Genomic DNA, 23625 nt, shown 5'->3' with positions numbered 1-23625 from the left:
GTAAAACTCCTGCAAACGTGAGAAAACAACTTCATCATTTAATCTGAGGCCACTTCACAAAGACCTCGTTTGCTAAATTGCAGCTTTTAGTTAGTTAAAACCGAATGTGCCATCACTGCCAGGTCTTCAGAGCATTGCCGTGAGGGCAGCTGCCAGTAACAACCACACCGACAGTGTCAGGGGACCGGCAGAGGACACGATCGAGTAGTAGCACCTGCCCTCGTTGCCTGCTTTATCTACAGCGCGGAAGTCCACCACCTGAGCGCAGCAGGTCGCGTTGTAGCTGACCTCAGTCACAGGACTATTAAGGGAAGAGTAGATGAGGATTCCATCACCGTGATGCAGGGAAATTCCCTTCAAGCCCGTTCCATTTCCATCAGTAAGGTTGACAACCAGTTCCCATTTGTGATCTCTGCAGTACGTCAGATCATTGGGGCATTTGCCACCATCCACCACCAGTCGGACCAGCTGACACTGAGGTGGATCAAAATCTTTGACCTACAGAAGAAGAAAAAGGAGAGTGCAAGTCTAGGTAAAAGCCAGGGTCAGGGCGGCAGTGTGGAAGAACAAAGGTGGGCGTAACTTACGATGGAATGATAGCACTTGCCCACGTTGCCAACTTTATCTAAAGCTACAAACTCTGCAGTCTGCGAGCAACAGGAGGCTTCGTATTTGGCCTGGACCAGAGGATCACTGAGAGAGGTGTATGTGAGGTTTCCATTGCCCTGACGCAGGGAGATCTGGTCTATCCCGGTGCCGTTGTTATCAGTGAGGTTGGCTGTGAAGTGCCACTTGAACAGTCCACACTTGGACACGTCATCAGGGCAGTCGCCAGCCATCACGTCGTACACGTTGCACAATGGAGCGACAAAGTCTGTAATCTGCACGGAGAACAGGTGAGGCAGTTATCAAAGAGCATTTGGAACGGCCACGTTACCAAGGTAAAGTCAAATGAAATGAGCTGGATACCTTTTCAACAACGGAGAGTCTCAAAACGACATAGTTTGAGTCGGCGCCAACACTGGACGACTTCACATCTATAGTCAGGGTGACATCAGTTCCCGATGGTGTCGTGGGAAGTGAAGTGATGGACAGGTTAGCTTTAGTGGGTTCTCCGGCTTTCACCATTAGGCTATAGAGAGAGACACAATTATTGCTAAAATAAGGACAATAACATGATATTCCATTAAGGTGACAGATAATATTGGCAAATTCTATATCGTTAAAGTTTTGGTAAATTTTGTCGGTCAGTGTCGTGGGTGGCGAACGCCTCAAAGTAGTGGTTCGAGAACAATGGTTGCGTAATTTGTCAGTAATATGCTGGGTTAATTGTATGGAAGTGGACTGCTGGCCAGGATCAATAAACACTGGGCCACAATGCAATTTCATGAGAAGGGAATGGTTAAAAAACCTTTTATGTTCTCCAAGAGCAAAATTCCAAAACTAAATACTCTTTTGAAGAAAATACGCAATGCGGACTTATAGACTGGGCCTTATCCAGGTGTGGTAGCCCTTTCAAATGTCGTCAGTATGTCTGTGCTGTTCCGCTCACCTCTTGGGGTAGGTCATGGAGAAGTTTTTGTCGTTGTTGGCAGTAATGTCATATGTACCGTTGGTGCCTTCAGTTGTGATGCTAAAGGGAAGTATTAAGGTTTTTCCTGGCTCCACAGTGCTGCTTACCACAGCCTCAAAACAGGAAAGGAAGAGCCGTCAGAGTGCTTAGACAGTGACACAATTACCTTTATTAAATTGAATGATGTCAATTAGTAAATTAGAATCACTTGTAAGTTCTCTCACCTTGATGTTCACTTTGGAGACGGACATTTGGGTGGTCGACTGCCTCTGAAATTCACTCTTCGTCTCTTGGTCGGTTCCTTTTACCAGGATCACAAACTCACCATCCGGGACCGCGTCTACCTCCACCAAGATGTCTCCGCTGTCCTTCTCAGTAATTATGCTGTTGCTAACGATCTCAGGACTAGACACAGTTACCAGGCCAACTTCTTTTATATTCAGTGAGGTCGGACCTTTCGTGCCCATGACTGAGAGCATCAGCAAGGCTGGCTGGCCTGGTTCAAACAGAGAAAGATGGGTAAAGACTATAAAATGGGTCATCTATTGGTTCATCTATTATTATTATTAAGGATCTCTGAAAGGGTGATCCATTACACGAATCAGTATCGGTGTACCTGCTTGTGGACGCCCACTAACCACAGCGTAACCTGGGTGAGGTCCCTCGAAGCGTTCCACAAAGTCATAGATAAAGGTAATTGTACTCTGGCCTGTCAACACAATTGCAATCAGTCTGAAAAGTGATAACGTGAGCTTGTAAACTTGTCTTGAGCTGAAATGAATAATTCTGTCATCTACCACTGGTTATCGATCTGCTTATTACATGCAATGCCACGCGGATATCAGTGATGTCTGACCTGTGACTTTAAGTGTGTATGGCTGTGTGGACTTGATGTTTATCGTCCACGTTCCGGCCTTCTTGTCAGGGTTAAGACGAATTCTCTGTAAGTTCCCTACTGTCCCTACGGTCCCCAGTTCTCCAGTCACTTCGTTTTGGGTCTGGTTCACACCTGGAATTTCATAGCATGTTTTTACATTTTTTACAGTGACCTTCTGCATAGAAAAAGAGACCTAAAATAATGTAATCATTTGCCCTACAGCCATTGTAATTTTTCCATCAAGAGTGGATTATGGACCCGGGAATTACAAGGGTTCAGGTCTGCATTTTTGGCCAGGGAAAACCAGGTTCGACAATGGCTTAAATGTGTCAGATCTAGGTCCAGGTTCCTGGTTTGCTGGTAATTCTGTACCCGATGGGTTGGTCAGTGTGAAAGTAGGTGTAGCTCTAGGTGCTCCTGTGATGTATATCGTGATGTTTTGCAGGGATTCATCCAACACAAACGGGAAGGTTTCCTCATTCCCAGGGCTCCTTGCCCGCTGCAGAACAGTCACCTAACAGAACAAGACAATAAGAGCAAAATGGACCCCGTGCTTGATTTAGAATGGCCACATTTTGAAGAGTTTTTATAGGCCAGTCGTACCAGAGCTGAAGTTGACGTGTCAAGGATGACGTCTGTAGCCTGAGGCAACTGACTCTTTGTCACCTGGATGGCCTGGCCTCCTGAGGCCAAAGCCAGATCTTTATAGTCTTGAAAAGAACCAGCTCTGAGGGAACGCCGGCGCCTTGCACCAGCACCAGCACCAGTCAACAAGAATGTCACCTGTGAGATTGATTCACGTAAAGATGATTTTGCCAACCCTTTATCTAAAGTAAAGTTTGTAAATATCATCATTTACTGTGGACTTGGTGCTCCTGATGAGTGCAGCAATAGTGTCCTTGAGGTGGATGTCTTTGGCTGTAGCGTCAGTAAAAACGTAGATGTTGGAAGAGGCAGGGGCTCCGGTGAGTGCCAGCTGGAGGAATAATTATATGATTCATTTAAATAATTAACCTCAACAATATTTCTGTCCTGTAAGCAGCCAGTCGGCCGTACCTGAAGTCCCGACAGGCACAACTCAGGGTCATCACCACCTCCGAATGGGTGAAGTGAAGAGACTTCCTTTTTCATTTTGTCAGGGTCAGTTGTCCTTACCATGGGACCAAAGCCTGCATAGAAGGTAAAAAAAAATCAGCCTTCTCATGGAGAAAATCACCTTTCCTCTTAACTAATCCAACAGTGAAAAAATGTATTGTTTGAACTATCTTAGGAGAATAAACCTTACTAGGGTCATTGAAGGGCACCAGAATGTACTCTGACGGCTCGTCCTGTGTTCCTTTCTTGCTGTCAATGATCTCATAAACGAGTTTCTGGGCTTGGACAATGTCATCCCACATACTACCAGTGGTGTCGATCACAAAGCACACGACGGAGGAGCGAGCGATCCCCATCATTCTGTAGGAAAGAGCAAAAATCCCGTGTTGCTTTTAGCTCAAATGTTTATCACATTTGAGCATCATACCGCAGGAAGTCTTTGTCCCCAGCAGCCGCACGAATGTCCTCCAGTAGCTCAAGGCTAGCAAACGTAGCAACATTAACAGCTTGACGGTGGAGGCCGGAATTGTGCGCGTGTGGTACATCTTTGTTGATGCCTCCACGAGGAATTTCTGCGCTGGTCAGGTCACTGGCTCCTCCATGGCTGCATTTACCTGGGCCAGGCCACAAGACAGATCAGATCAGACATTTGTGGTGTGACAACATGTTTTTGTAGGAATTATGCACAGTTTTCATATTCATTAGTGATTTTGTCTACTTGAGGTCAACTCACTGCTGATGGTTGCTGTGAGCTACATTTGTTTAGGTACCTTTGGGCTTGGCATTAGAGAAGATTCCCATGTAGCCTGATGTAAGTTTCTTCTGCTGCAGGATTTCATAAAGGATGGGATTTGGGCAGGTTCCACTCTCACAATCACTGCAGGTGGGAGTGTTGACCTCTGCACGAGCAGAATGTCAGAAGGATGCATTACGAGTAACGAATATTCAACCATCCTGTAAACACATGCGTGCCATTCGTCCTCATGTTCCTTGGTCCAGAGAGATGTTGCAGTTGGATTTTTTTTTACACCATTTCCTTATATGTGTCTTGTGAAATCCATAACATTTTGCTCATCCCAGAGCAACAGTCTTTGTACCGTATATGATAAAGCCACACCTGCCAGGTTTTCCAGGGGGAGATCTGCCCGTAGGAGGTTGCTGAATGGCTCGACGTTTCCCAGTTCCACCCAGTTACTGTGGCTGTAGAAGTCCTGTAGCGTGTGGGGAACCAGAAAAGATGTGTTGTTCACAGATATATTCACTTTATTCTTTCCTTTATTGTGATCCTGTTGATTATAACATAGCTTCGCATTGTCCCAACTCATTTGAACATTAGTTTGATCGCTTTTTGACCAAACTGTTGTCTGTAAACTGCTCCATTTGCACCCCCTCACCTGCAGCACATGAAGAATTCTGCCCAGCGTTTCTCTGGCGGCCTTGAAGTTCTCCAAACGAATGTTAGATTTAATAGTTGCCAGGCCCTCGATGATTAGGGCGCGGCCTTCAAGGAAGGACTCTGAATTAAAATGGTGTGGAGCGCTGCAAGAGTTTGGTAATAAATAAATAATAATAATTTTTAAACAAGATAAGGATTTTCTAAAATGTGCATCCTACCTATTGACAAAGTCGCGGTCCACCAATCCATTTTGAGTGTAGATTTCCTGTAGGGCCGCATGAAACTTGGCACCAGACACTTCACCTGTTGCCGTTGGGCCCAGACAGGCCTTGACCAGCTCCTCAGGTGAGCTGCCCTGTTGGCAAGAGGCAGCCCTTACGTGTTTGGTTTAAAACCATAAAATTCTTGTTATTACTGTGTAAAAAGTTGATTACTCCAAATCTGCAAAAGGTTGGTCATATTTGTGGGCCATAAAACTTTATCGCGACAGTGTGACTGTGCTTGTTGTCGCTGCCCATCCTACCGTGGGTTCGAACTCATGACCTGCTGCATTAGCAACTGCCTTGCAGGCCTCTGTCACTTTCTGCAATAGCGCGTTTCCCGTAATGGTGACATGTGTGGCCGTTCCACCCCCAATGGGTACAAAGGCCAGCGTGGGATTCGTTAGGGCCAAAACCAGCAGGGCCGTCCCCAGTACAAAAACCATGGCGGAGCTACATGGACAGAAAATTTACACGAGTCCTTATTACCAATCATTCATAATATAGGGATAGGGAAGATGCTAGGATGATTAAAAACAATTTTTACAGACATGAAATAGTTTCATTTGGTGGAAAAACTAGAGGTTTGTTTTCTAATTTTGAGAACTAAAATGTTGGTACAACTCCCACCTCATTTAAAAGTCAGCTCAATTCCCATTTCTTTAAGATCAACTATAACTCTTTTTTGTGTTTCTCGTGTGCACCTATGTAAAACTGCCCTTCGGTATTAATTAAGCACTAAATGCATTTAATTTACTATTAATCTTGTTCAGAATTGTGTTTGTTTTATACTGCCCTGATGACTTTGTTCAGCCAAGCATTAAAAACGACATCACGTATGGGTAAAATTATTATAAATTCAGTCTTCCTACCTTGGTATCAGGGCTCTGAGGAGTCCAGTGGTGGCTGCAGGGGTCCAATGTGCAGTCCCTCGGCTGTCGTGAGGAGAAACAGTTATATCTATAATCATCCATGAATGGGAGGAGAATCACTAAGGAGTTCCCCAGGGTGTGTTTGGGTATGAATGATTTAACAACCTTATAACGTCTATAGATTATGACTTTACTCAAAACTACTGTAAACTACCGGTATTGTTGAATAAAAGATTTCAATCTACATTTTATTGATGAATGTAAACACTGGTGTCATATAATCAAATGTATTCATTTATCCCTTAAAAAGGCCAAGTTCTGAAGAGGTTTTACTGCACACAATCACTAAATCAAAGGTGAGGTGAGTTCATCACCTCAGCTGATGTAAGGACCGAAGGTCAGCGATGTCATGTTTTACCATGAAATTCTTCTTTTTTTTTCATTTATACTTTTCATCTCATTACTATTGTTCTGTGTGGTGACCTGATCATGGAGCATAGCCATGTGGATTACTGATTTTTTTTTTTTTTTTTTTTTAAAAACTTAACTTAAAAGATACACACAAGATCAGATAGTCAAGTCAACTTTATTGTAAAACTCGCCTATAGAGGAACAGAAAAAGTAGTTCTCTAAAGTACCAAAGCTTTGGTGACTCTGTTCTAGCACATTCCAGGAGGGAGTGGTAGAAAGTGGGAGGGATAGAAGAGAATATTGCTTCTTTTTCTTCTGCACGAAATATTGAAATATTGCTTCACTCTATTTGGGGAACCCGTTTATCAGGGAAGGACGTAAATCATCTGATGATCATTATCATTCTCAGTATTTTGAAATGTTGGTAGAATCACTTCTTTAATATCCACTAACCAGCCATTTTATTAGCTCCACCAAAAGATCAGATCTTCAGAAGCAAAGTTCCCGTTCATCACATCCCAAAGGTCCTCTATTGGATCTAGATCTGGTGAGGGTGGAGGCGTACAGTGAACTCCAGAGACCAGTTTGAGGTGTTCTGATCCAGTTCTGAGCTTTGTGACGTGGTGCATTATCCTGCTGGACGTGGCCGTCGGGAGATGAGTCTACTGTGGTCATAAAGAGCTGGACATGGTCACCAACAATGCTCAATATTTCAGTGATGCTCACAAAAGTGTGCGCGTGTGGTACATGACCCCCCTGCCCAACCGGTCCAAATATCCTTTTTGTTCTGTCTTTTGCTCCTGAGCAGGTTTGCAGAGGCCTGCACCTGCCCAAGAAACAGAAAACCACCACAACACCTGACAGCTCATTGTGGATCTTTGCCCATGTTGAAGTAACATTGGTTAAATTTTAATCCGTTATTCCTATTGCATGTCAATGTAGAGTAATCTAGTCTGGCATACATTCAATTTCAGGAGGGTTTATTGCCTTTATAATATAATGGCAGCTTCTTACAGTTCAAACCATATATATATGCTGTATATATGCTTATAACATTCTAATCTTATCTGTATTTATTTTTTCTGTCTCTTTACTCTGCATACGCTGCTACTATAATTCAATTTCCCCACGGGGATGAATAAAGTTCATCTTAATCTTAATCTTAATCTTAAACCCCAATACAATTTAGCAATTTTATTACCATTTTATTGTCGTAACTGATCAGATAGGGAAAAGTCTCGTGTGGATTTTCATTGGAACCATTTCACTCAATGATTTCATGATTTCCTCTGGACCTATTTCCTTCAGCACTAACATCCTTCCGGGGTCTTCTGCACCTCACAAGTGTTCTCACAAACACAAATACCCGTCTGAACTGAAGTTTCAGCCACACATGACCCCCTCCGACCACCCACCCATCCAAAAACTTCTATACAAGGTGTGAAGAGTTACCTGTGTGCTTTGGGAAGAGTGGGTGGAGGGAGGGTAGAGCGGGTGTCTTAAAAGCTGCTGCAGGCTGCAGGTGTCAGACAGACATACAGCAGAAGGAAGAGGAAGGAGAGCAGTGAACAAGTGTGTCTTCATCTCTGATCTGTGGGAGCATCTCAACATCCTTGTGAGTATTACCAAAACCTGAAGGTTAGGAAGATGTTCCTTTTAGTGATGCTCTATTGAAATTGAGCCCATCTGTATGAATTCAATGAATACCTGAGTCGGGCATGTTTTCCTATGTGACTGCAACGCGGGGTTCATTTGGTAGCATCAATGTATCCTTGTTGGATGTTAAATGCAGCAAATGTTCCCTGGAACAGAGCGCGTGTTCAGGTTTCCAGGCGTGAACGCAGCCTTCACACCAGAACAGTTAAACTCGCGCTCAGACATAAAAACAGGTGACTTGTGAAAGGAGTCAGCACTCACTGATGTCATAGTCTTCATTAATCATTTGTGCCAAGTTCATGTGCAGACAGGGTGTTTCCATCCCATCATCCCAGTGGTGAGAAGTCCACATGAGTCCTGGCTGGAGTGGAAAAATAAGCAACAACACTTGTGGCATGTGAGAATTAGCAAGAAGACGTAAATCATGGATATAAATCATATTTTCTTATCTCCAAGGTAGTTTTCTCTGTCAACTGGACTGGGTTTCTTCTCTTGAAGACGTTTCGCCTTCTATCCAGAAGGCTTCTTCAGTTCTGAAATCGCTGGGGAGAGAGCTTGAAAATATATATATATTTCAGAACTGAAGAAGCCTTCTGGATAGAAGGCGAAACGTCTTCAAGAGAAGAAACCCAGTCCAGTTGACAGAGAAAACTACCTTGGATATAATGACCTGGATGACTGAGAATTTACACAGACATATTTTCTTATCAATTCTGATGCCGGAGGTCAAAATGGAAAATTGAGGATTGGACTCAATTCTGATGTTTTACCACCGTGGGACTGTCTCGAGTTGCCCCTCTTCGTGCAGACTTCATTGCGAAAGAAATGGAAGGATGTGTCTTTGTGGTAGATGATTCGGCCTTGAGAAGCATGACCAACAGTCTCCTCTGAGAACCACAAACACAACAGCAGCTTCCCACAGCCGACAGCAGCATGTAGAAACACGCACGAATGCACAGCTTCTTACACAGATGTTCTCTCAACAGGAGATGTTCTGGGATTGGTTGGGATAACTTTGACTCATTGCTGGGCTGCAACTTTTCAAATATGTAGACATACACAGAAATTAACATCTTTCTCCATTTATTTTGGAGATTATCTTCCTCCTTATCGCGTTCTGTTCCAGTTCCTGTTCACACAGCAAGTCTAGATAAAATGATGTGGTTAGATAACAGGAACGGATTATAGCATGCGTTTTAATGTTGAGAAATGGCAACATTAAAACGCATGCTATAATCTGTATCTCTCGGTATATTTTCCTTGGAGACAAAACAGACATGAATTTCTTGCTAACATCGGTACTTTTGAGGGCAGTGGCGGCCCTGGCTTGTTTTACACCCTGGGTGAGCGTCCCAGTCTTTTCTTCATGTTACTGTAGCACCACATAGCATTAAAAATTCCACTAACCATGAGGGTGAAATTAATTACCAGTTATTATTATCATGCCTCAAATTCAAATGCTGACCTGCGTGTCAACAGAATAAAGAGCGCGCTGTCTCACATAACTTGTTTGAGGGTTACGATGCAATGACACCTTTCTACACACCCTCTGTTCGCACAGTTTTCACAAACATTATGTGCTTTACACACACACACACACACACACACACACACACACTCACACACAGAAACCTGAGAACAGACTGGAACCACTGAAGTGAAATGCAGAACTAGTCGAGGGAGTGTTTGTCACGATGATTATTTGGGGGCCGCCATGAGTGTGTAAGTGTGGCCTCTTTGATTCCCTCTCGGAGCTGGGCCAATGAGCTCTCCCCTTTTTCCTGCCTGTTCTCTGCGGCCCTATCAAAGAGCCGTCTTTAGCTTCCCCTCTGTCTTCTTCCAGGGCACTGATGTGGAATGAAAGTCTCCCGCCAGCGGCCTCTGACAGCCAGCTGTTCTGCCCCTTGCTGCAGCAAATGAGGAAGCCGAGCAACAGCACCAAAGCCAACACTGTGCTCATTTGCATCCATGGCCTGGTCTCAGGTCTGGGGATCTTGGAGAACGCCCTGATTCTGTGGGTGGTGGGCTTCCGGCTGCGGCGCCGTACCGTCGCCTCTGTGTGGGTGCTCAACCTGGCGTTGTCTGATTTGCTGTCCACTCTGACGCTGCCTCTTTTCACCTTCTACCTTAAGTCCTCCAGTAGCTGGGAACTGGGTAACCCACTGTGCAAGATCCAGGCCTCCATATTTTTCTTAAACATGTTTGTGTCGGCCTTCCTACTGGCGACCATTTCCCTGGATCGCTGTTTTCTGATCACCAAACCAGTGTGGAGCCAGAACCACCGCTCGGTGGCTGGAGCATGGAAGCTGTGTGGGCTGGGGTGGCTGTGGGCAGCTGCTAATACGCTTCCTTATTTTTTCTTTCGCTCTGTCACTGAGAAATTGGACGGGAGAAAACTTTGCTACCACAATTTTGCCTTGTATTCGTCATCTCCGGAGAGTCTGGATGGACACTGCAAGCTGTGGCAGGCAGGAACAGCCATATCCAAATTACTGCTGGCATTTCTGTTCCCTTTGGTAATCATTGCAGCCAGCTACATCCAAATCAGTCTTACCCTCAAGACCAGGCACAAACAGAGGAAGAACAGTGCCAGCAGGAGCATCGCAGGACAGACGGACGCCACCACACAAAACAAGAAGTTCTACGTCCGGTGTCTGTCATCATCGTGTCTGCCAGCCGCTACTTCGCCGTCTGCTGGCTGTAATCAGAGCAGTCAGCTTTCGCAGAGCTTCACCAAGATGGTGACATTTGTGGTCGCAGCATTTGTGCTGTGCTGGGCCCCCTACCACATCTTCTGCATCATCGAAGTGGCCGTCGCTTACCAGCCCCGATATTTCAGGCTGGTGGAGGCGGGGTTGCAAATCGCTACCACAGCTGCCTTCTTAAATCCAGTGTTGAACCCCATCCTGTACGTTTTCAGCTGCCCCAGCTTCTGCAAGAGAATCCAGCAAAGCGTGGGAGCCGTTTTTGATGCGGTCTTGGAGGAGAGAGGGGGTCTGCTGACATCTCGTCGGAATTCAAGGACACCTGCTTCGAGGCAGCGCGTTGGGGATGCAACCGCAGGAACGCTGGGATCAAGGGGCTTGGTTTACACCCTGAGTGAAGGAGAGGAATTGAAAAAGGAAAGCTTAGAAAGACAAGATATTAATTCAACATAAAGCTGAAAAAATCCTGTTACCCAATGTAAAATTGCGCATTTATTCAACAGTATTTCTTTCCTGCCCAGTAAAATGTTACATATCTTTATAGGAATGCAATTTATATGGTAACAAATGTTGTTTAATTTCTGCCTTTTTCTTTCTGTATAACTTTGTTTATGCCTTTAATCTCAGTTTTCTTTATTTAGTCATTTTTTTGTTCCCTTCTTGTTTTATATTTACATTTTTGGATTTAATGTTAAAAGGGGGGTTGAAGAGCAGACAACTGTTGGACCTGAGGGTAGCTATGATGCCGTGAGCACTCTGGCCACCAGGGGGCGCAGGAGGGTTATTTACGTTTGCAAGTGTTAGCTGTGTTTGGGATTTTCCAACTCTAATCCAAGAGCGAGTTGAACCGAAAACCTTCTCGTCAGTGATTGGTTTTGATCACGTCCAACGTTTTTCATAAATTCGGCTGGACACACGCGTGCGCGTGCACATGCACATGCACGCACCTAGCTGGAGGTGTAATGTAGGTCACAGAAGTGAAGGATTATGGTGGAGGTAATTGTAATTTCAGAGAATGAAGACTCCAAATATAAAGACAGAGCAGGATTAAATACGACCCTCCACTTTTCCCTCAACCGTTCAGCAGATTATTTCTCTCTATCTCTCTTTCTCTCATTCTTTCTCCCTCATTATGCTCTGTTAGAAAAATACAGCCTGACTAGAGGAGAACGTTCTCCACCCTCAAAACAAATGTTTTCACCTAAAAAAAGACAATAATCTCAGGGAACCATGAATGCTAATGCGTGGCTCAGAGTCAGACGTCTGTGGAGGCAGCTCTCAGAGATCGTGGATTGGGAAGAAGACCCACTGACAGGACCAGTGGGTCTTCTTCTAGTCTCAGTGTTCATTTCCATGCCTACATATGATCTACGTTCCACAAGGTTCCATACTTGGACCGGCCCTTTTCACTTTATATACAAATCAAAACAGTCTCTAGAAGTTCCTCTTTCACTCTCCAAACACTGAGAGATCAGAACACTTTGACCCAACATGGTGCTGAAAAGCAGCCAGAGTTCTGATAAGTATTGACAAAAGAGATCACACTCTTCTTCTGACCTACCAGGTCATCAGAGGCCCAGCTCCATCCTACCTGGAGGAGCTCATAGCACCTTATAATCACAATAGACCGCTCCGTTCTCAGAATGCTGGTCTACTTGAGGTCCCCAGAGTCTCTAACCGTAGAATGGGGGGCCGAGCATTTAGCTACCAGGCCCCCCTGCTGAGGGACCAGCTCCCTGTCCAGGTACGGGAGGCTGACTCCATCTCTACTCTCAGATCAGACTTCAGACCTTCCTGTTCGAGACAGCTGATAGTCAGTAATTCTGTAGTTACAGTCATTATTAGTCATTATTATTAGTCACACTAATTATCACAATTAGTGGGTGCAGAGTTCCTCACCCTGCTGGTTCATAGTCTCCTCTCCTCTCCTCTCCTCTCCTCTCCTCTCCTCTCCTCTCCTCTCCTCTCCTCTCCTCTCCTCTCCTCTCCTCTCCTCTCCTCTCCTGGTGTATGATGAGGATTTGGAGAACAATACTGAGGCAGAGCGAATTGAAAGGAAAAAATAGATTTAAAAACCTGAGGGGGAGCTGAAAGATGGGGGGGGGGGGGGGGGGGGGGGCATGTTTTCCAAGTGGGCCATTTTGCGGGGTCCAATAACTTCAAAGGACTGTTTGAAGGACACAACCAGGTTTAAAAGGTTAGATATGGATAAAGTTTGGGTTACAGGAGTTACATTGGGTGTTGTGTAGGGAGAAGGCATAACCGTTTTGGTTATTAATGCCATTAATTACTGCCATTCTTTCACCTTTAGCCTGTGCTGTTACATACACATTATTAGCACTGCTGCTAGCATAAGCAAAGTTGTTCATCGTTAATCGTTGTCATCACATATCAACCAGACTGAGGTGGAGGTTTGATTCTCCTCATCCTGTGTGATTACTGGGACATGTTCTACAAAAGGCCATATGGGGGACGCATAAACAACGAGATGGACCGCAAAGTGCAAAGGATTGAGGACAAGCCTACACCAACATCGGAGCAGTCGAGAGGGAAACAATGAAGGGATTAATTCAAATGTGGCATACATGGACTTAACATCGTGTAATGCTCCGAACTGACAGAGTGTGCGTTCAGCTGTGGTGCAAATATCAGCTGTACATTCAATCTTTCTCATCTGCCACGTCAAGTCCGGTTAAAACAGGCAAATACACAGAATAAAGGCGACAAACTAACTTCTATTGAAGGATGAAGAAACAGGAATTTGCTGATGTGAGCAGAGGTGAGCAGATGAGACCGTGAGCGGCGGACGCAGGTACAGGCGGGCGGATGAAGAGGGGCGAGAGAGCAGGAGGAGGGAAGGAGGAGCAACAGCAAGAGGAGAGACGCCTCAGCTTATCAACCAGTGTCAGATGCCACAGAGACGAATAAAGAGGACGAGGAGAGGAGGAGAAGAGCGTGACAGGGGGACATAGAGACAGAGGACGGCTCAGAGTGGGCTGCAAAGATGAGCGACGCCAAAAGCGTATCAGTGATGGAGGCGCCGGAGGGGAAGTTAATAAAGAAGGTCAGTGTGTCCTGCAACAGGTTCCACCTTAATGGCGATGAGGCACACACACACACACACACACACACACACACACCTCCCAAACAGCTCCGTCCCATCAGATGTGGGACCACACTAACATTCCAGGTGTGTTTTGCTCCTTCAGGGTTCCATCAAGAAGAAGTTGGAGTCGTTCAGGCGATGGAGTTCAGCAAGTATGAAGAGGCCCCCGAAGCCAAAGGCCAAGACCATGAGCCTGTCCTCCCCAGTGGGAGACCCAGACGAGACGTGGCTGCGGGAGGGAGACAGGAGGAAGCTGCGGCCCATCGTTGACTCCGTCTTCGGACAGGTAGGCAGGACGAGTGTCAAATGAGAATCAACGAATGGCAGCAGGTGTTGATGAGAAAGAGGTGATTAAATGAGTGGATGGGACGTTGTTGCACCTGTGTCTGGAATGTTGAAAACTGGAGGAATCTCCACTGTCTGTTCCTCCTACGGGGGGGGATCTGTTGGGGATCTACCTCAGATCTACAGTGGTGGAATCCTGCGCATTGCTTGCTGTTTGCTTGAATATAGTCTGACAAGGAGTCTGGAATCATTTCAATACAAGTAGGTGGACAGCTGCCCTGTGGTGAGGTAAAAACCAAAGTATTTATGAAAGATTAGAAGCTAAATGGTTCTCAGAGCCTGATTTCAGAGCAGTGGGTCATTGCACTCCCATTAGAGGAATGATGGCGCAGCCACAGCCCAACATGAGAAGCTGAACTCTGATTCAAGTGGTTGGACGAAGGTTTGGGGACGTTTGTGCCTCAGCTCGGAGAGAAGCGCCTGTTTGCTTGTTGAGTTTGGAGCAATTTCAGGCCTTTCTGGTCTGATGATTCAGTCGTTTCTTCTTTTTTTTTAAAAAAGAAATAAATGTTTTATTACTGTTTCTTGCCTTTGACAGAAATTGTAGCTTCAGGGTGCCTGAAACATTCCTGAGATCTGCTGGTGGTGAGTGGCTGCAGGGCCAAACTGCCCCTCACAGGGAAGCAGGATTAGACGCATGGAAAGAGTCATCAGTCACTCATCCTGACCTGTGACCCTGCAGAAAACCTACGAATGTCTCTGAGTTATTGGAGGAAATACCAATGAGCTACGTGTTGAGTTACGAACCTTGGATTTTATTTCTTTTTCTCTGACTCCTTCGACTCATTAGAGGCTGACAGCTTATCCTATACTTAAAATAAACCAGCAAAAATCAGCATTTTATGCCCTTTTTAGAAGAAGAAGAATGTTCTTTATTTCTGACAACATGATATCTTTAATTTCTGAAAATCGCTACTTCCTCGGTGAGAGTCTTCGAGTTTCGCCATGCAATGAGGAATCTGTTGGGATTTACAGGGAAGCACCTCCTTGTTGGATATGTGACCAAAAGAAGAGGCTCGTTTTCCCTCTACGCTGAGCGGGCGCACGAGGAGCCGATTTTTCGCACGAGTTTCCAAGTGTCGCATCCATGAAAAAAGGCATGTGGCCTTGCATGTGCTCTTAATCTATCCTATATAGCTGCCGTGGTTCTAATGAATCTGTGCATACAGCAACAGATGGGGTGAATGATGAGAAAGGGGCCGATGGCTGGATGTCACAAAGAGGAGATTAGAGGATTGTAAATGCAAGTGAAGGCCTCCAATGATACCAAGACCACTTAGAGCAGGAGCCACAGATGTCATGAGGCATGATGAGTGTAAATTCCTTTGCTGAATTTGCCATTTCAGATGTGGCTCCACAGCTGTGTCGAGAGCGTCGCACCAACTGTCGGTGTACAGATGAAGGTCCATAAAGCACCCATGACAACGCTGTTCTTCTGACAGGTTCTGCAGGTTAAAAGTGGAACTGACTGTTGGAGCTAAATTAGGATGGAATGAAAGGTTACCAGTTGAGTTTAGCTCACAGTTATTACAGGTACTGTAAATACTGGATCTACCCGCTCACATGTACAAATAGTCAATTTAACAATATGCAAAGTAATTCCAGTACAGGAAATAATAAAATTTATACCACTTTATAATCATGAAAATGCTCAGACAGAAACTGGACAGGTGGAATTGGGCTTTATCCTCCTTTCAGGGTTGAATAAGTGAGAAAATGAGAGCACCGAATGTGGGACAGACCAGGCAGCCGCACGTGGGTGGAGTCCGGAAAGAACATTTTCCTTATGTGAACTGTTGTTGTTGTGGTTGTTGTTGTTGTGGTTGTGGTTGACACAATCCAGTGAGGATAGCTGTACGTGACATATATTTGAGTTAATGATGAAACATGTTAATAAAATATCATTAGAGTTGTTACTTCATCAGAGATGGAGTGTTGAATACTACTACCACACTCCTAATAATAATAATAATAATAATAATAATAATAATAATAATGGTGCTTCTCACTGTTGCTTAACAGCAAGAATGATGTTTTGAGTGACATCTCAGAGACAATAATGGATTGGGGCGCTGTGTTGGAGGAGGTCTCCACGGTAACGAGCCCTTCACTCTTATTGGTCGACCCCTGCTTTAACTTGCAGGTCAGCCTGATTGCTGACTGTCTGCTACTGACTGACTGTCTGTGTTTTTATGTCACTGTGCAAGCGTATGTGTGCGTCCACCGTGGCGCCCAGCGAAATCCTGACTTTTGGAGGGGCTCCCATCGTGTTGTTTGCTGGGATTTTTTTCTACTACTTGCTGTTATCGAGGGATGGAGCTCAAATTCCCGGCTTGACACTCTTTTTAAGCTTTTGGATGATTCCCCACAGCAGGCCTCCAAGAAAAAGAACTACCCTTAGTTTACGTCTGTGTTGTGTTTGTATCTTTATCCTCCTGCTATCTCCATAGTAGCAGTTAAATAAAGCATGGTGACATGTGACTGAACAAGGCTGCACATGTTATAATTACATGCGGTAAAAAAAAAAAAAAAATCACAGGATGCAGGCTTCCATATTTTAATCTGGTAGGTATCCAGCTGGATCAGTGGTCTAAGGCACTTACTGTTGCATAACCAAGGCTCTGTGGGATTGAAATCCTTTGTCAGAAGTCATCTCATCACTCTCTGCTGTCTCTATTTAATAGATTTTTCCATGTTCCCAAGTCCAAGTAAAGGCTGCTGGGTCAGATGGAGAATCTTTTGTGTAAAGATCAGTGTGTGCGTGTGTGTGTGTGTGTGTGTGTGTGTGTGTGTGTGTGTGTGTGTGTGTGTGTGTGTGTGTGTGTGTGTGTGTGTGTGAGACGTGGCAGCCTAAACTTCCCAGAGAGGACTGAACTCCAGCGCTTCTGCTGACGCCTACTGGCGATTATTAGAATTACACATGCGTGATAGTCGTAAATAGAATCAAAATCAGTCATCAAAACCTTTAAATTTATATTTTTATAGTTCTATTTCAATTTTTTTTTATAAATTTATATTATAATGTCTTACCTCTAGAAGTTTTATTCCTTTCGTTTAGTAGTTTAAATTCTTTAAAAATTCAGACAGAAAAAGAATAGAATATTCAGAAAACATGAAACATTAACTATATAAAAAATTGAGAAATTTTTAAAATGTTAACGAAATATGACACATACATGACACATATATGACAGATATATGAAAAAGCGAGTAAACGTCTCTTGGCATGTTTTTACCGCCATCTAGTGGTTTGAGTGAAGAAGTACGGAGGAGTGGAAATCCTCATTCCTGCACATATTTTCTTGAAAACAGCTTATGCTCCACCTATATTTTCTTTAATATATTGTTGATACATTGTAAATTACATAAAATAATATAACCTTAATCAAATTTAACTAATATTACAAACTTGGAGTCAATGTTATATAACAGTATATTGCACTCACCACTATTTATGGTGATATAATTATGATAATTCTAAGATGAATAATTCTGATTTAGCTACTATGGGTGGCAGATAGTCTAATTGTAATGTTTTGTAGCACCCAACCCCCCCCCCACAAAATAGTGTATTTTCTGTCTCCATATTTGAGATGGTTCAGGTTTCAGCACATTCAACAAACACAGTTTTTATTTGAATTTAAATCAAAGAAACGTAAAAGTGAAAACACCGTCAACATTTACAGGAGACAAACTGTTCAAAGGTCCGAGCACTTTGAGCAGATCCAATATTAAAGCCACGGAAATAACTACGACAGCAGATAAATGGATGTCAAACAGCTTTTTAATCTCCCGTCTTGCTTCTATGTAAATTTGAACTTTTGACTGCAGTATGTGTAAAACCCTGATGGTGTCTGACAGATTAATTTGTCTCGTGTAGGATTTAGAGGTACGGCGCGTCTCCCGCTTTGCATCTCCTTTCAAATATTTGCATAAGCACTGCCTTAGAGACGGAAAAAGCATCTTTTTTTTTCATTCTCTGTGCTCGACAGGAATGAGTAACATAAGTACTTCTCTGATTCAGCCTCTCACTCTTTCTGGCTTGTCAACATAACTCTTTCTCTCTAATCTGGAATGCCAGGGATTAAACAGGCAGCCAATTCTCCATCTATAATTCTACCATCCCCCTATCTGGAGAGAGAGAGCGAAATAATCACGAGTTCTGCCAGACTCGTCATTTTGAGAGTGTAAGCATGATGTTTGAGAGGCCAAGAGAGGAAGGTGGCTGTGCTGGATTAGATTATGTTGGTCCAAATTCAAGGGATCACTCATGACAAGAGGGACTGATGGATAAATAGGGGGAAAGGACGACGTGTGAGAGAGTGACAGAGGGATAGAAAGGGAGAGAGAGAACGGCGGAGTCATGCAATCAGAGTCTGGCAGCAGCGGTTTGTACCAGGCCAGATATGACCCTGCTCGCCAAGCTCCGGCGCCCCGCTGGCGTTGAGTAGAATCCCAATAAAAAGCTCATCATGACAGCGGCTGGAATCATATAGGAGTTTGGGACTTGACGCGGCGCCGTGTGTCCACCTCTGCTCGCCACGGGACCAATAGGATCGTGGAGCCCGGCACATGCACGGAGAGGAAGCCGCGTTCGCTTTCAGGACTTGTTGCGGTGCAGGTAGAGACGCGGTCTGAGAGGCGCTGACCCGCGGGCTGCACGGGATTCAGGATGGACTCTGAGTGACGTCTGAGCAGCCGAGCAGGGAAGGAAAAACGGACCAAGAGAACTGTGGGGAAGGAGCAGGGGAGGGGGGGAAGACGGGAAGGAGAGGGTGATGGGAAACGTCAACAAAGCCTCTAAAAACAGCAGCCAAAGGAAAAAGGTAAGAACTTGTTGGCTGGATTTTCTCTGAAAAGTGAGGCTTTGGTTTTGGGAGCGACGTCTGCACGCTTCGGAATGTCGTCTCCATCAAAGTATTAACAGTTTTCTCATAATTCCACGGCTCTCGCTCCTCGAAGGGGGAGCCGGCGGCCGTAGAGGGAAGCGGCGCCACGTTATCCGCCGCCGTGCTGGGGGGCTTGGGCGGCGCAGGTGAGGCGGACCCTGACGACGAGGAGCAGCGGGACTTTGACGACCCTCTGTGCGCACTGGTTAAGAACTGCAATGTGCTGCACAACATAGTGGGGCCTGCCTGTATCTTCCTCAGACAGGGCTTCGCCCAGAGCCAACTTGTATGTACCTCACACACACACACGCACACGCACGCACACGCACGCACACACACACACACACGCGCACATTTCATATATATCCAATTTTCGCAGCTTCAATCAAAAGGTGAAGTTAAGGCCACCGGTCAGTTCAGCGCGACCTCATCTCATTTCTTATGACACCTTTATCCAGTAAAAGCCCCCCCCCCACCCCCCCCGCTGGGACGGCCTCTGGATGGATGGAGAGGTCAGCCCCACCCTCACAGCATTCAGTGTGTGGATGGAGGCCCAGCAACTGCGATGTGATGGTCGTGTTAATTGGAGGAAGCCATTAGAGTGCTTCATCTCAGGTTTACTGTCTGCGGGGATGTTGGAAGACCTCCAGCTCGCCGGGGAGGACGGAGACCTTGGCAGACAACAGGGATTCGTCCACCGCCGCCTCCTCCCAAAGCGCTCCGTCCCAGCCACCATGATTCCCCCATCGATGGTGCTTTCAACTGCTCAGTCTTGGTTCCATCCGACCGGGGAATCTTGTCTTCGGCCTTCAGGGGGCGCTCTTTAGGACTTCCTTGAGCACCGTTCCCGAGGAGGAGCTTTCCTCTGGAGAGCTCAGGCTGGGGAGAGCAGACGGGATCTCTCTGGAGCTCAGTCAGACCCACTTATGGAGTCGGTTCCTTTGACCTCACAGCAAAGACCTGAAACGGTTTAAAGGATTCAGGGAATTCAGGGAAAACTGACTACGGAACTGGAGTTTCTTGCATTGATACATTTTCATCTGACTGATGACAGAGATGGAGCAGATTAGTTTTTGAGCCCACGTGGGTGATTAGTCTCCCATAATCTCCTTTTTTTTTTCATAAATTGGCTAAATAACCATAAGTGGAATAAATGTCCCGACAGTGTAGGATTTGATTTTTTTGACATTTTTTAATTCATTTTCACAATAATCTTGAAAAATGCGCCGATGATCTGGATTAAAGTTTAAAGTCGCCGGAGCAAACATCTGCGTTTTAGGCGCGGCGGTGCTGACCGTCGACGTGGCGCCGGGCCGACCAGAGTCCCGGGCTGGTGACGCTCGTCAGGCCGAACGCAGAGAAGTTGCAGACGCAGATGAAAAGAATCAGAGAAAGAGAAATGAAAAAACAGGGATAAGCCTGGGTGATTTGGAATAAAATTTACAGCTCTAATCCCCCCGTCACTGTTCTCTCTCCCCCTCTACACGCTAATCCAGCCTTGTATTATTCCTGCTGCCCATGTCAAACGTAGCCCCGGATCACCTTTTGTCCACGCTGATGTCTGACGCTGGACAGAGGACAGTCGGAACCTTCCTGGGCTGCTGCAAGCGTTCCAACTGAACTTTAAAAAAAAAGCTAAAACCATAGAAATATGTGTTATTTTCAGAAATATTGTGTCTCGGTGTGGAGGAGATGTCCTCTAAAGCCATGAGAGTGGACAGGAAATCATGTAGCAGACCAGCTAAAGGGGCGGTTATGGTCTGTCCCATCAAAAACCTGATAATCCCCTGACTGAAAAGGCTTTGCAGGAGTGAAGGAACCCAATGGTGCTGTGGTTTGTGAGGAGACAGACCTGATACCGACAGTCAGCTGATGCGTCTCTAACGTTTTCTGTCTGCACTATAGGACAGAGATCTACGGCCAGAGGAGATGGAAGGTACAGTCCAGAGACGTCTCAATCCAAACCCCTGCTCCCCTGTCTTGTTTACCAACCTCTTTGAACCTTTAAAGCTTCTAACTCTGTAGTGGAAAAGGCTTTTCCGGCATTTCCAAAAGGCTCTTTTGCCTCCTGAATGTCAATGATAGAGCTGCGAGAGATCAAAGGAGGATTAGCATTCAAAGGAAAAGATTATTCTTCACAATTTAAGGAGAGTTCAGCTACGTTTTCTCCGGGCTTTCGTATTCCAAAGTCGCGGCAAAGGTTTGATTGTGGATTAAACGGCAGAGAAACTTCACACAGGGAATCGGTGACACCGGGAGGAGAATTAGCCTGTTAAAGGTAAAGTTAGGGTCAGGCTGAGGCTGAACTGAGGAGTTACAACTGTAGCCGCACTCCTAAACCGATCTATAACGAAGATTCTCTGCTTATTATCTGGTTCTTAAGGACCTTAACCCCCTCAGGGTATATATCAACTGTTGCATTCGACCTCTAAGGTGGTCATGTGATCAGATGCAACATGAGGACAAATATCAAATTATTCAGCAAAGCCAGAAAGGGCGTCTACTTTCTCCTTCTTTTCCCGTCAGAAAGCTCACGAGACAGATGAATAATAAATCCTACATTTCCTAAAGGACGCTGGATTTATTTTTACTTATTGTTTTTACACAATCTCCACTTGGGTCCGTTCAGCCGCATCCATCTTTAATCCCCCGCAGAGCTTCGGGAGGCTTTCAGGGAGTTCGACAAAGACAAAGACGGCTTCATCAGCTATAAGGACCTGGGAGAGTGCATGAGGACCATGGGATACATGCCCACGGAGATGGAACTGATAGAGCTGAGTCAGCAGATCTGTGAGTCCCACACACACATGAGGGATGCAGCCCGCTGCTGGATCCAACACACTCTCCACGACCTCCCAGTAACCAGCAGACTCTCATCACAGACTGGAGGTTCTGTTTCTAAATCCGCTCCTCATCCAGACATGGATGTTTTTAATAGAAGGGGGGGGGGTTGACGGGGGCATTCCAGACACTTGGGTCCATTCAGCATTTCAGTTTAGTCGGAACAACGTGCAAATAGTTGGTTTTCCATGATGAAATGGGGGCAAAGATCACGTGTAATGATGTCAGACCTTTTTTAGGCACATTTCCAGGGTGGAATATAAACGGTCGTTGCTGGTGTGTATCAGCCAGGGCTCGGCTAGTCCCTGATTAATCACACCTCCGTCAGACAACCTGTCTGCTCATCATCATAACGGGGCTTCTTCCTCCTCCAGGTGGGGGCAGGGTGGACTTTGAGGACTTTGTAGAGCTGATGGGTCCCAAGATGCTGGCTGAGACTGCAGATATGATCGGTGTGAAGGAGCTGAGAGACGCCTTCAAAGAGGTCTGCACTCGCTCCAGATGCGTGGAATCACCATTAAGAGGACAATCGCTCACCCGGAAGCATCTCAAACTTGGATTCGTTTGGTTTTTTTCCCAGTTTGACTCCGATGGAGATGGCCAGATCAGTCTCGGAGAGCTGAGGGAGGCCATGAAGAAGCTGATGGGAGAGCAGCTCAACCACCGTGAGATCGACGAGATCTTACGGGACGTGGACCTGAACGGCGACGGGCAGGTGGATTTTGAGGGTGAGCGATTCGCACGTGCGGGGCCGCAGCATGCGGGGATTCGCCGACACTCATGTGCGTTGTCTCCTTGCAGAGTTTGTGCGAATGATGTCTCGCTGAGGCCGCCACGCTGGAGCTCTGCAGGTCACCAACGTGGAGCAGACACTGTTAGCGTGTGTCCAGATCCTCCCTGTGTAAAAATCCATGTCTGTTTTTGGTTTTCTTGAGTTCCGGCCCCTCTCTTACCTTAGTTACTGTGTTTCCATTTCATGAATGTAATATGCATTGACAGAGCGGCCACGAAGGAGACGTTTGACCAAAGCATTTGTTGATTTTGAATCGATATTAATCACAAAATGAAGTTGCCACCGGCTGAAGTTAGACTGCAGCGACAGTTGCCCCCGTTTATGAGATTCGTGGGTCAGGAAATGTCCATTAAATATGCAGTTTACCTACGTTACTTGACTTGACATAAAGTTGTGCACGTTTGAAGATTGGTTGCCATGGTTGCAGTATGGTGACATGAAAACCCTGTTTGTGGAGTTTAATTTTAAAACAGTGTGTGTGTGTGTGGGGGGGGGGGGCCGGGGGGGTGTTAGAGCTACAGTATAGCTTTTAATAGCCATATATACTATTTAAGTCTTTCTCTATGCACCTTCATATAAGCAAAAGCAACAAATTTAATAACTTATTCACATATAAAAAGTTGCTGGACATCAGTTCTTACTGGTAATTTGAATGGAACCTGGACTGTCTCATATTAGATGCTTATTTTATGCCATCCTATGGTTTTAATGACCCATCTGTACATTGTTAAACATCTTTTTAAAGAATGCAATGTAAATAAACCAAGTTAAAACAACTAATGAACCGTCGCCTCTTCATACACTAA

General features: G+C 45.4%; 3 protein-coding genes across 4 annotated transcripts; 2 read left to right on the top strand and 1 right to left on the bottom strand.

Moving 5' to 3' along the window:
* Positions 1-126: 126 nt before the first annotated feature.
* On the bottom strand, positions 127-6127 carry vwa11 (von Willebrand factor A domain containing 11). The gene is made up of 19 exons (XM_029850603.1): positions 6074-6127; positions 5465-5654; positions 5160-5296; positions 4940-5084; positions 4663-4756; positions 4316-4444; positions 3973-4159; positions 3736-3905; positions 3507-3619; positions 3310-3426; positions 3054-3233; positions 2823-2964; positions 2430-2582; positions 2190-2282; positions 1798-2069; positions 1553-1686; positions 970-1132; positions 588-881; positions 127-498 (listed from the first exon to the last, which is right to left on the bottom strand). The coding sequence occupies exons 2-19, from the start codon at positions 5645-5647 to the stop codon at positions 127-129; spliced, it is 3078 nt and encodes a 1025-aa protein (XP_029706463.1). The 5' UTR covers positions 5648-5654; positions 6074-6127.
* Positions 6128-8011: 1884 nt separating this feature from the next.
* LOC101066598 (prostaglandin D2 receptor 2) lies at positions 8012-12633 on the top strand. The gene is made up of 2 exons (XM_003972008.3): positions 8012-8099; positions 9984-12633. The coding sequence occupies exon 2, from the start codon at positions 9991-9993 to the stop codon at positions 11296-11298; it is 1308 nt and encodes a 435-aa protein (XP_003972057.1). The 5' UTR covers positions 8012-8099; positions 9984-9990; the 3' UTR covers positions 11299-12633.
* Positions 12634-13008: 375 nt separating this feature from the next.
* On the top strand, positions 13009-23311 carry cabp2a (calcium binding protein 2a). 2 transcript variants are annotated; one of them, XM_011612394.2, is made up of 7 exons: positions 13009-13909; positions 14055-14237; positions 21091-21121; positions 21841-21975; positions 22401-22510; positions 22607-22754; positions 22828-23311. In XM_011612394.2, the coding sequence occupies exons 1-7, from the start codon at positions 13850-13852 to the stop codon at positions 22851-22853; spliced, it is 693 nt and encodes a 230-aa protein (XP_011610696.1). In that variant the 5' UTR covers positions 13009-13849; the 3' UTR covers positions 22854-23311. The 2 variants fall into 2 exon arrangements, with proteins under 2 accessions (XP_011610696.1, XP_029706966.1); XM_029851106.1 differs by lacking the exons at positions 13009-13909; positions 14055-14237 and adding exons at positions 17159-19122; positions 19259-19471.
* Positions 23312-23625: the final 314 nt, after the last annotated feature.

The sequence above is a fragment of the Takifugu rubripes genome, chromosome 17, assembly GCF_901000725.2.
Source record: "Takifugu rubripes chromosome 17, fTakRub1.2, whole genome shotgun sequence".
NCBI classification, from domain to species: domain Eukaryota; kingdom Metazoa; phylum Chordata; class Actinopteri; order Tetraodontiformes; family Tetraodontidae; genus Takifugu; species Takifugu rubripes.
The sequence above is the reverse complement of the archived record's forward strand: the minus strand, read 5'-3'. Positions and strand labels throughout refer to the sequence as shown.

Bases quoted from the DNA above. Each gene is read 5' to 3' on its own strand.
- vwa11 (XM_029850603.1), bottom strand. From the start codon at position 5,647: ATGGTTTTTGTACTGGGGACGGCCCTGCTGGTTTTGGCCCTAACGAAT. The intron at 4,757-4,939 runs GTGAGGGGGTGC...CACACGCTACAG, and splicing joins GAATTCTTCATGTGCTGCAG to GACTTCTACAGCCACAGTAA. The intron at 3,620-3,735 runs GTAAGGTTTATT...CCTTCTATGCAG, and splicing joins GGTGCCCTTCAATGACCCTA to GCTTTGGTCCCATGGTAAGG.
- LOC101066598 (XM_003972008.3), top strand. From the start codon at position 9,991: ATGTGGAATGAAAGTCTCCCGCCAGCGGCCTCTGACAGCCAGCTGTTC.
- cabp2a (XM_029851106.1), top strand. From the start codon at position 19,075: ATGGGAAACGTCAACAAAGCCTCTAAAAACAGCAGCCAAAGGAAAAAG. The intron at 22,511-22,606 runs GTCTGCACTCGC...TTTTTTTCCCAG, and splicing joins TGAGAGACGCCTTCAAAGAG to TTTGACTCCGATGGAGATGG. The intron at 22,755-22,827 runs GTGAGCGATTCG...GTCTCCTTGCAG, and splicing joins CGGGCAGGTGGATTTTGAGG to AGTTTGTGCGAATGATGTCT.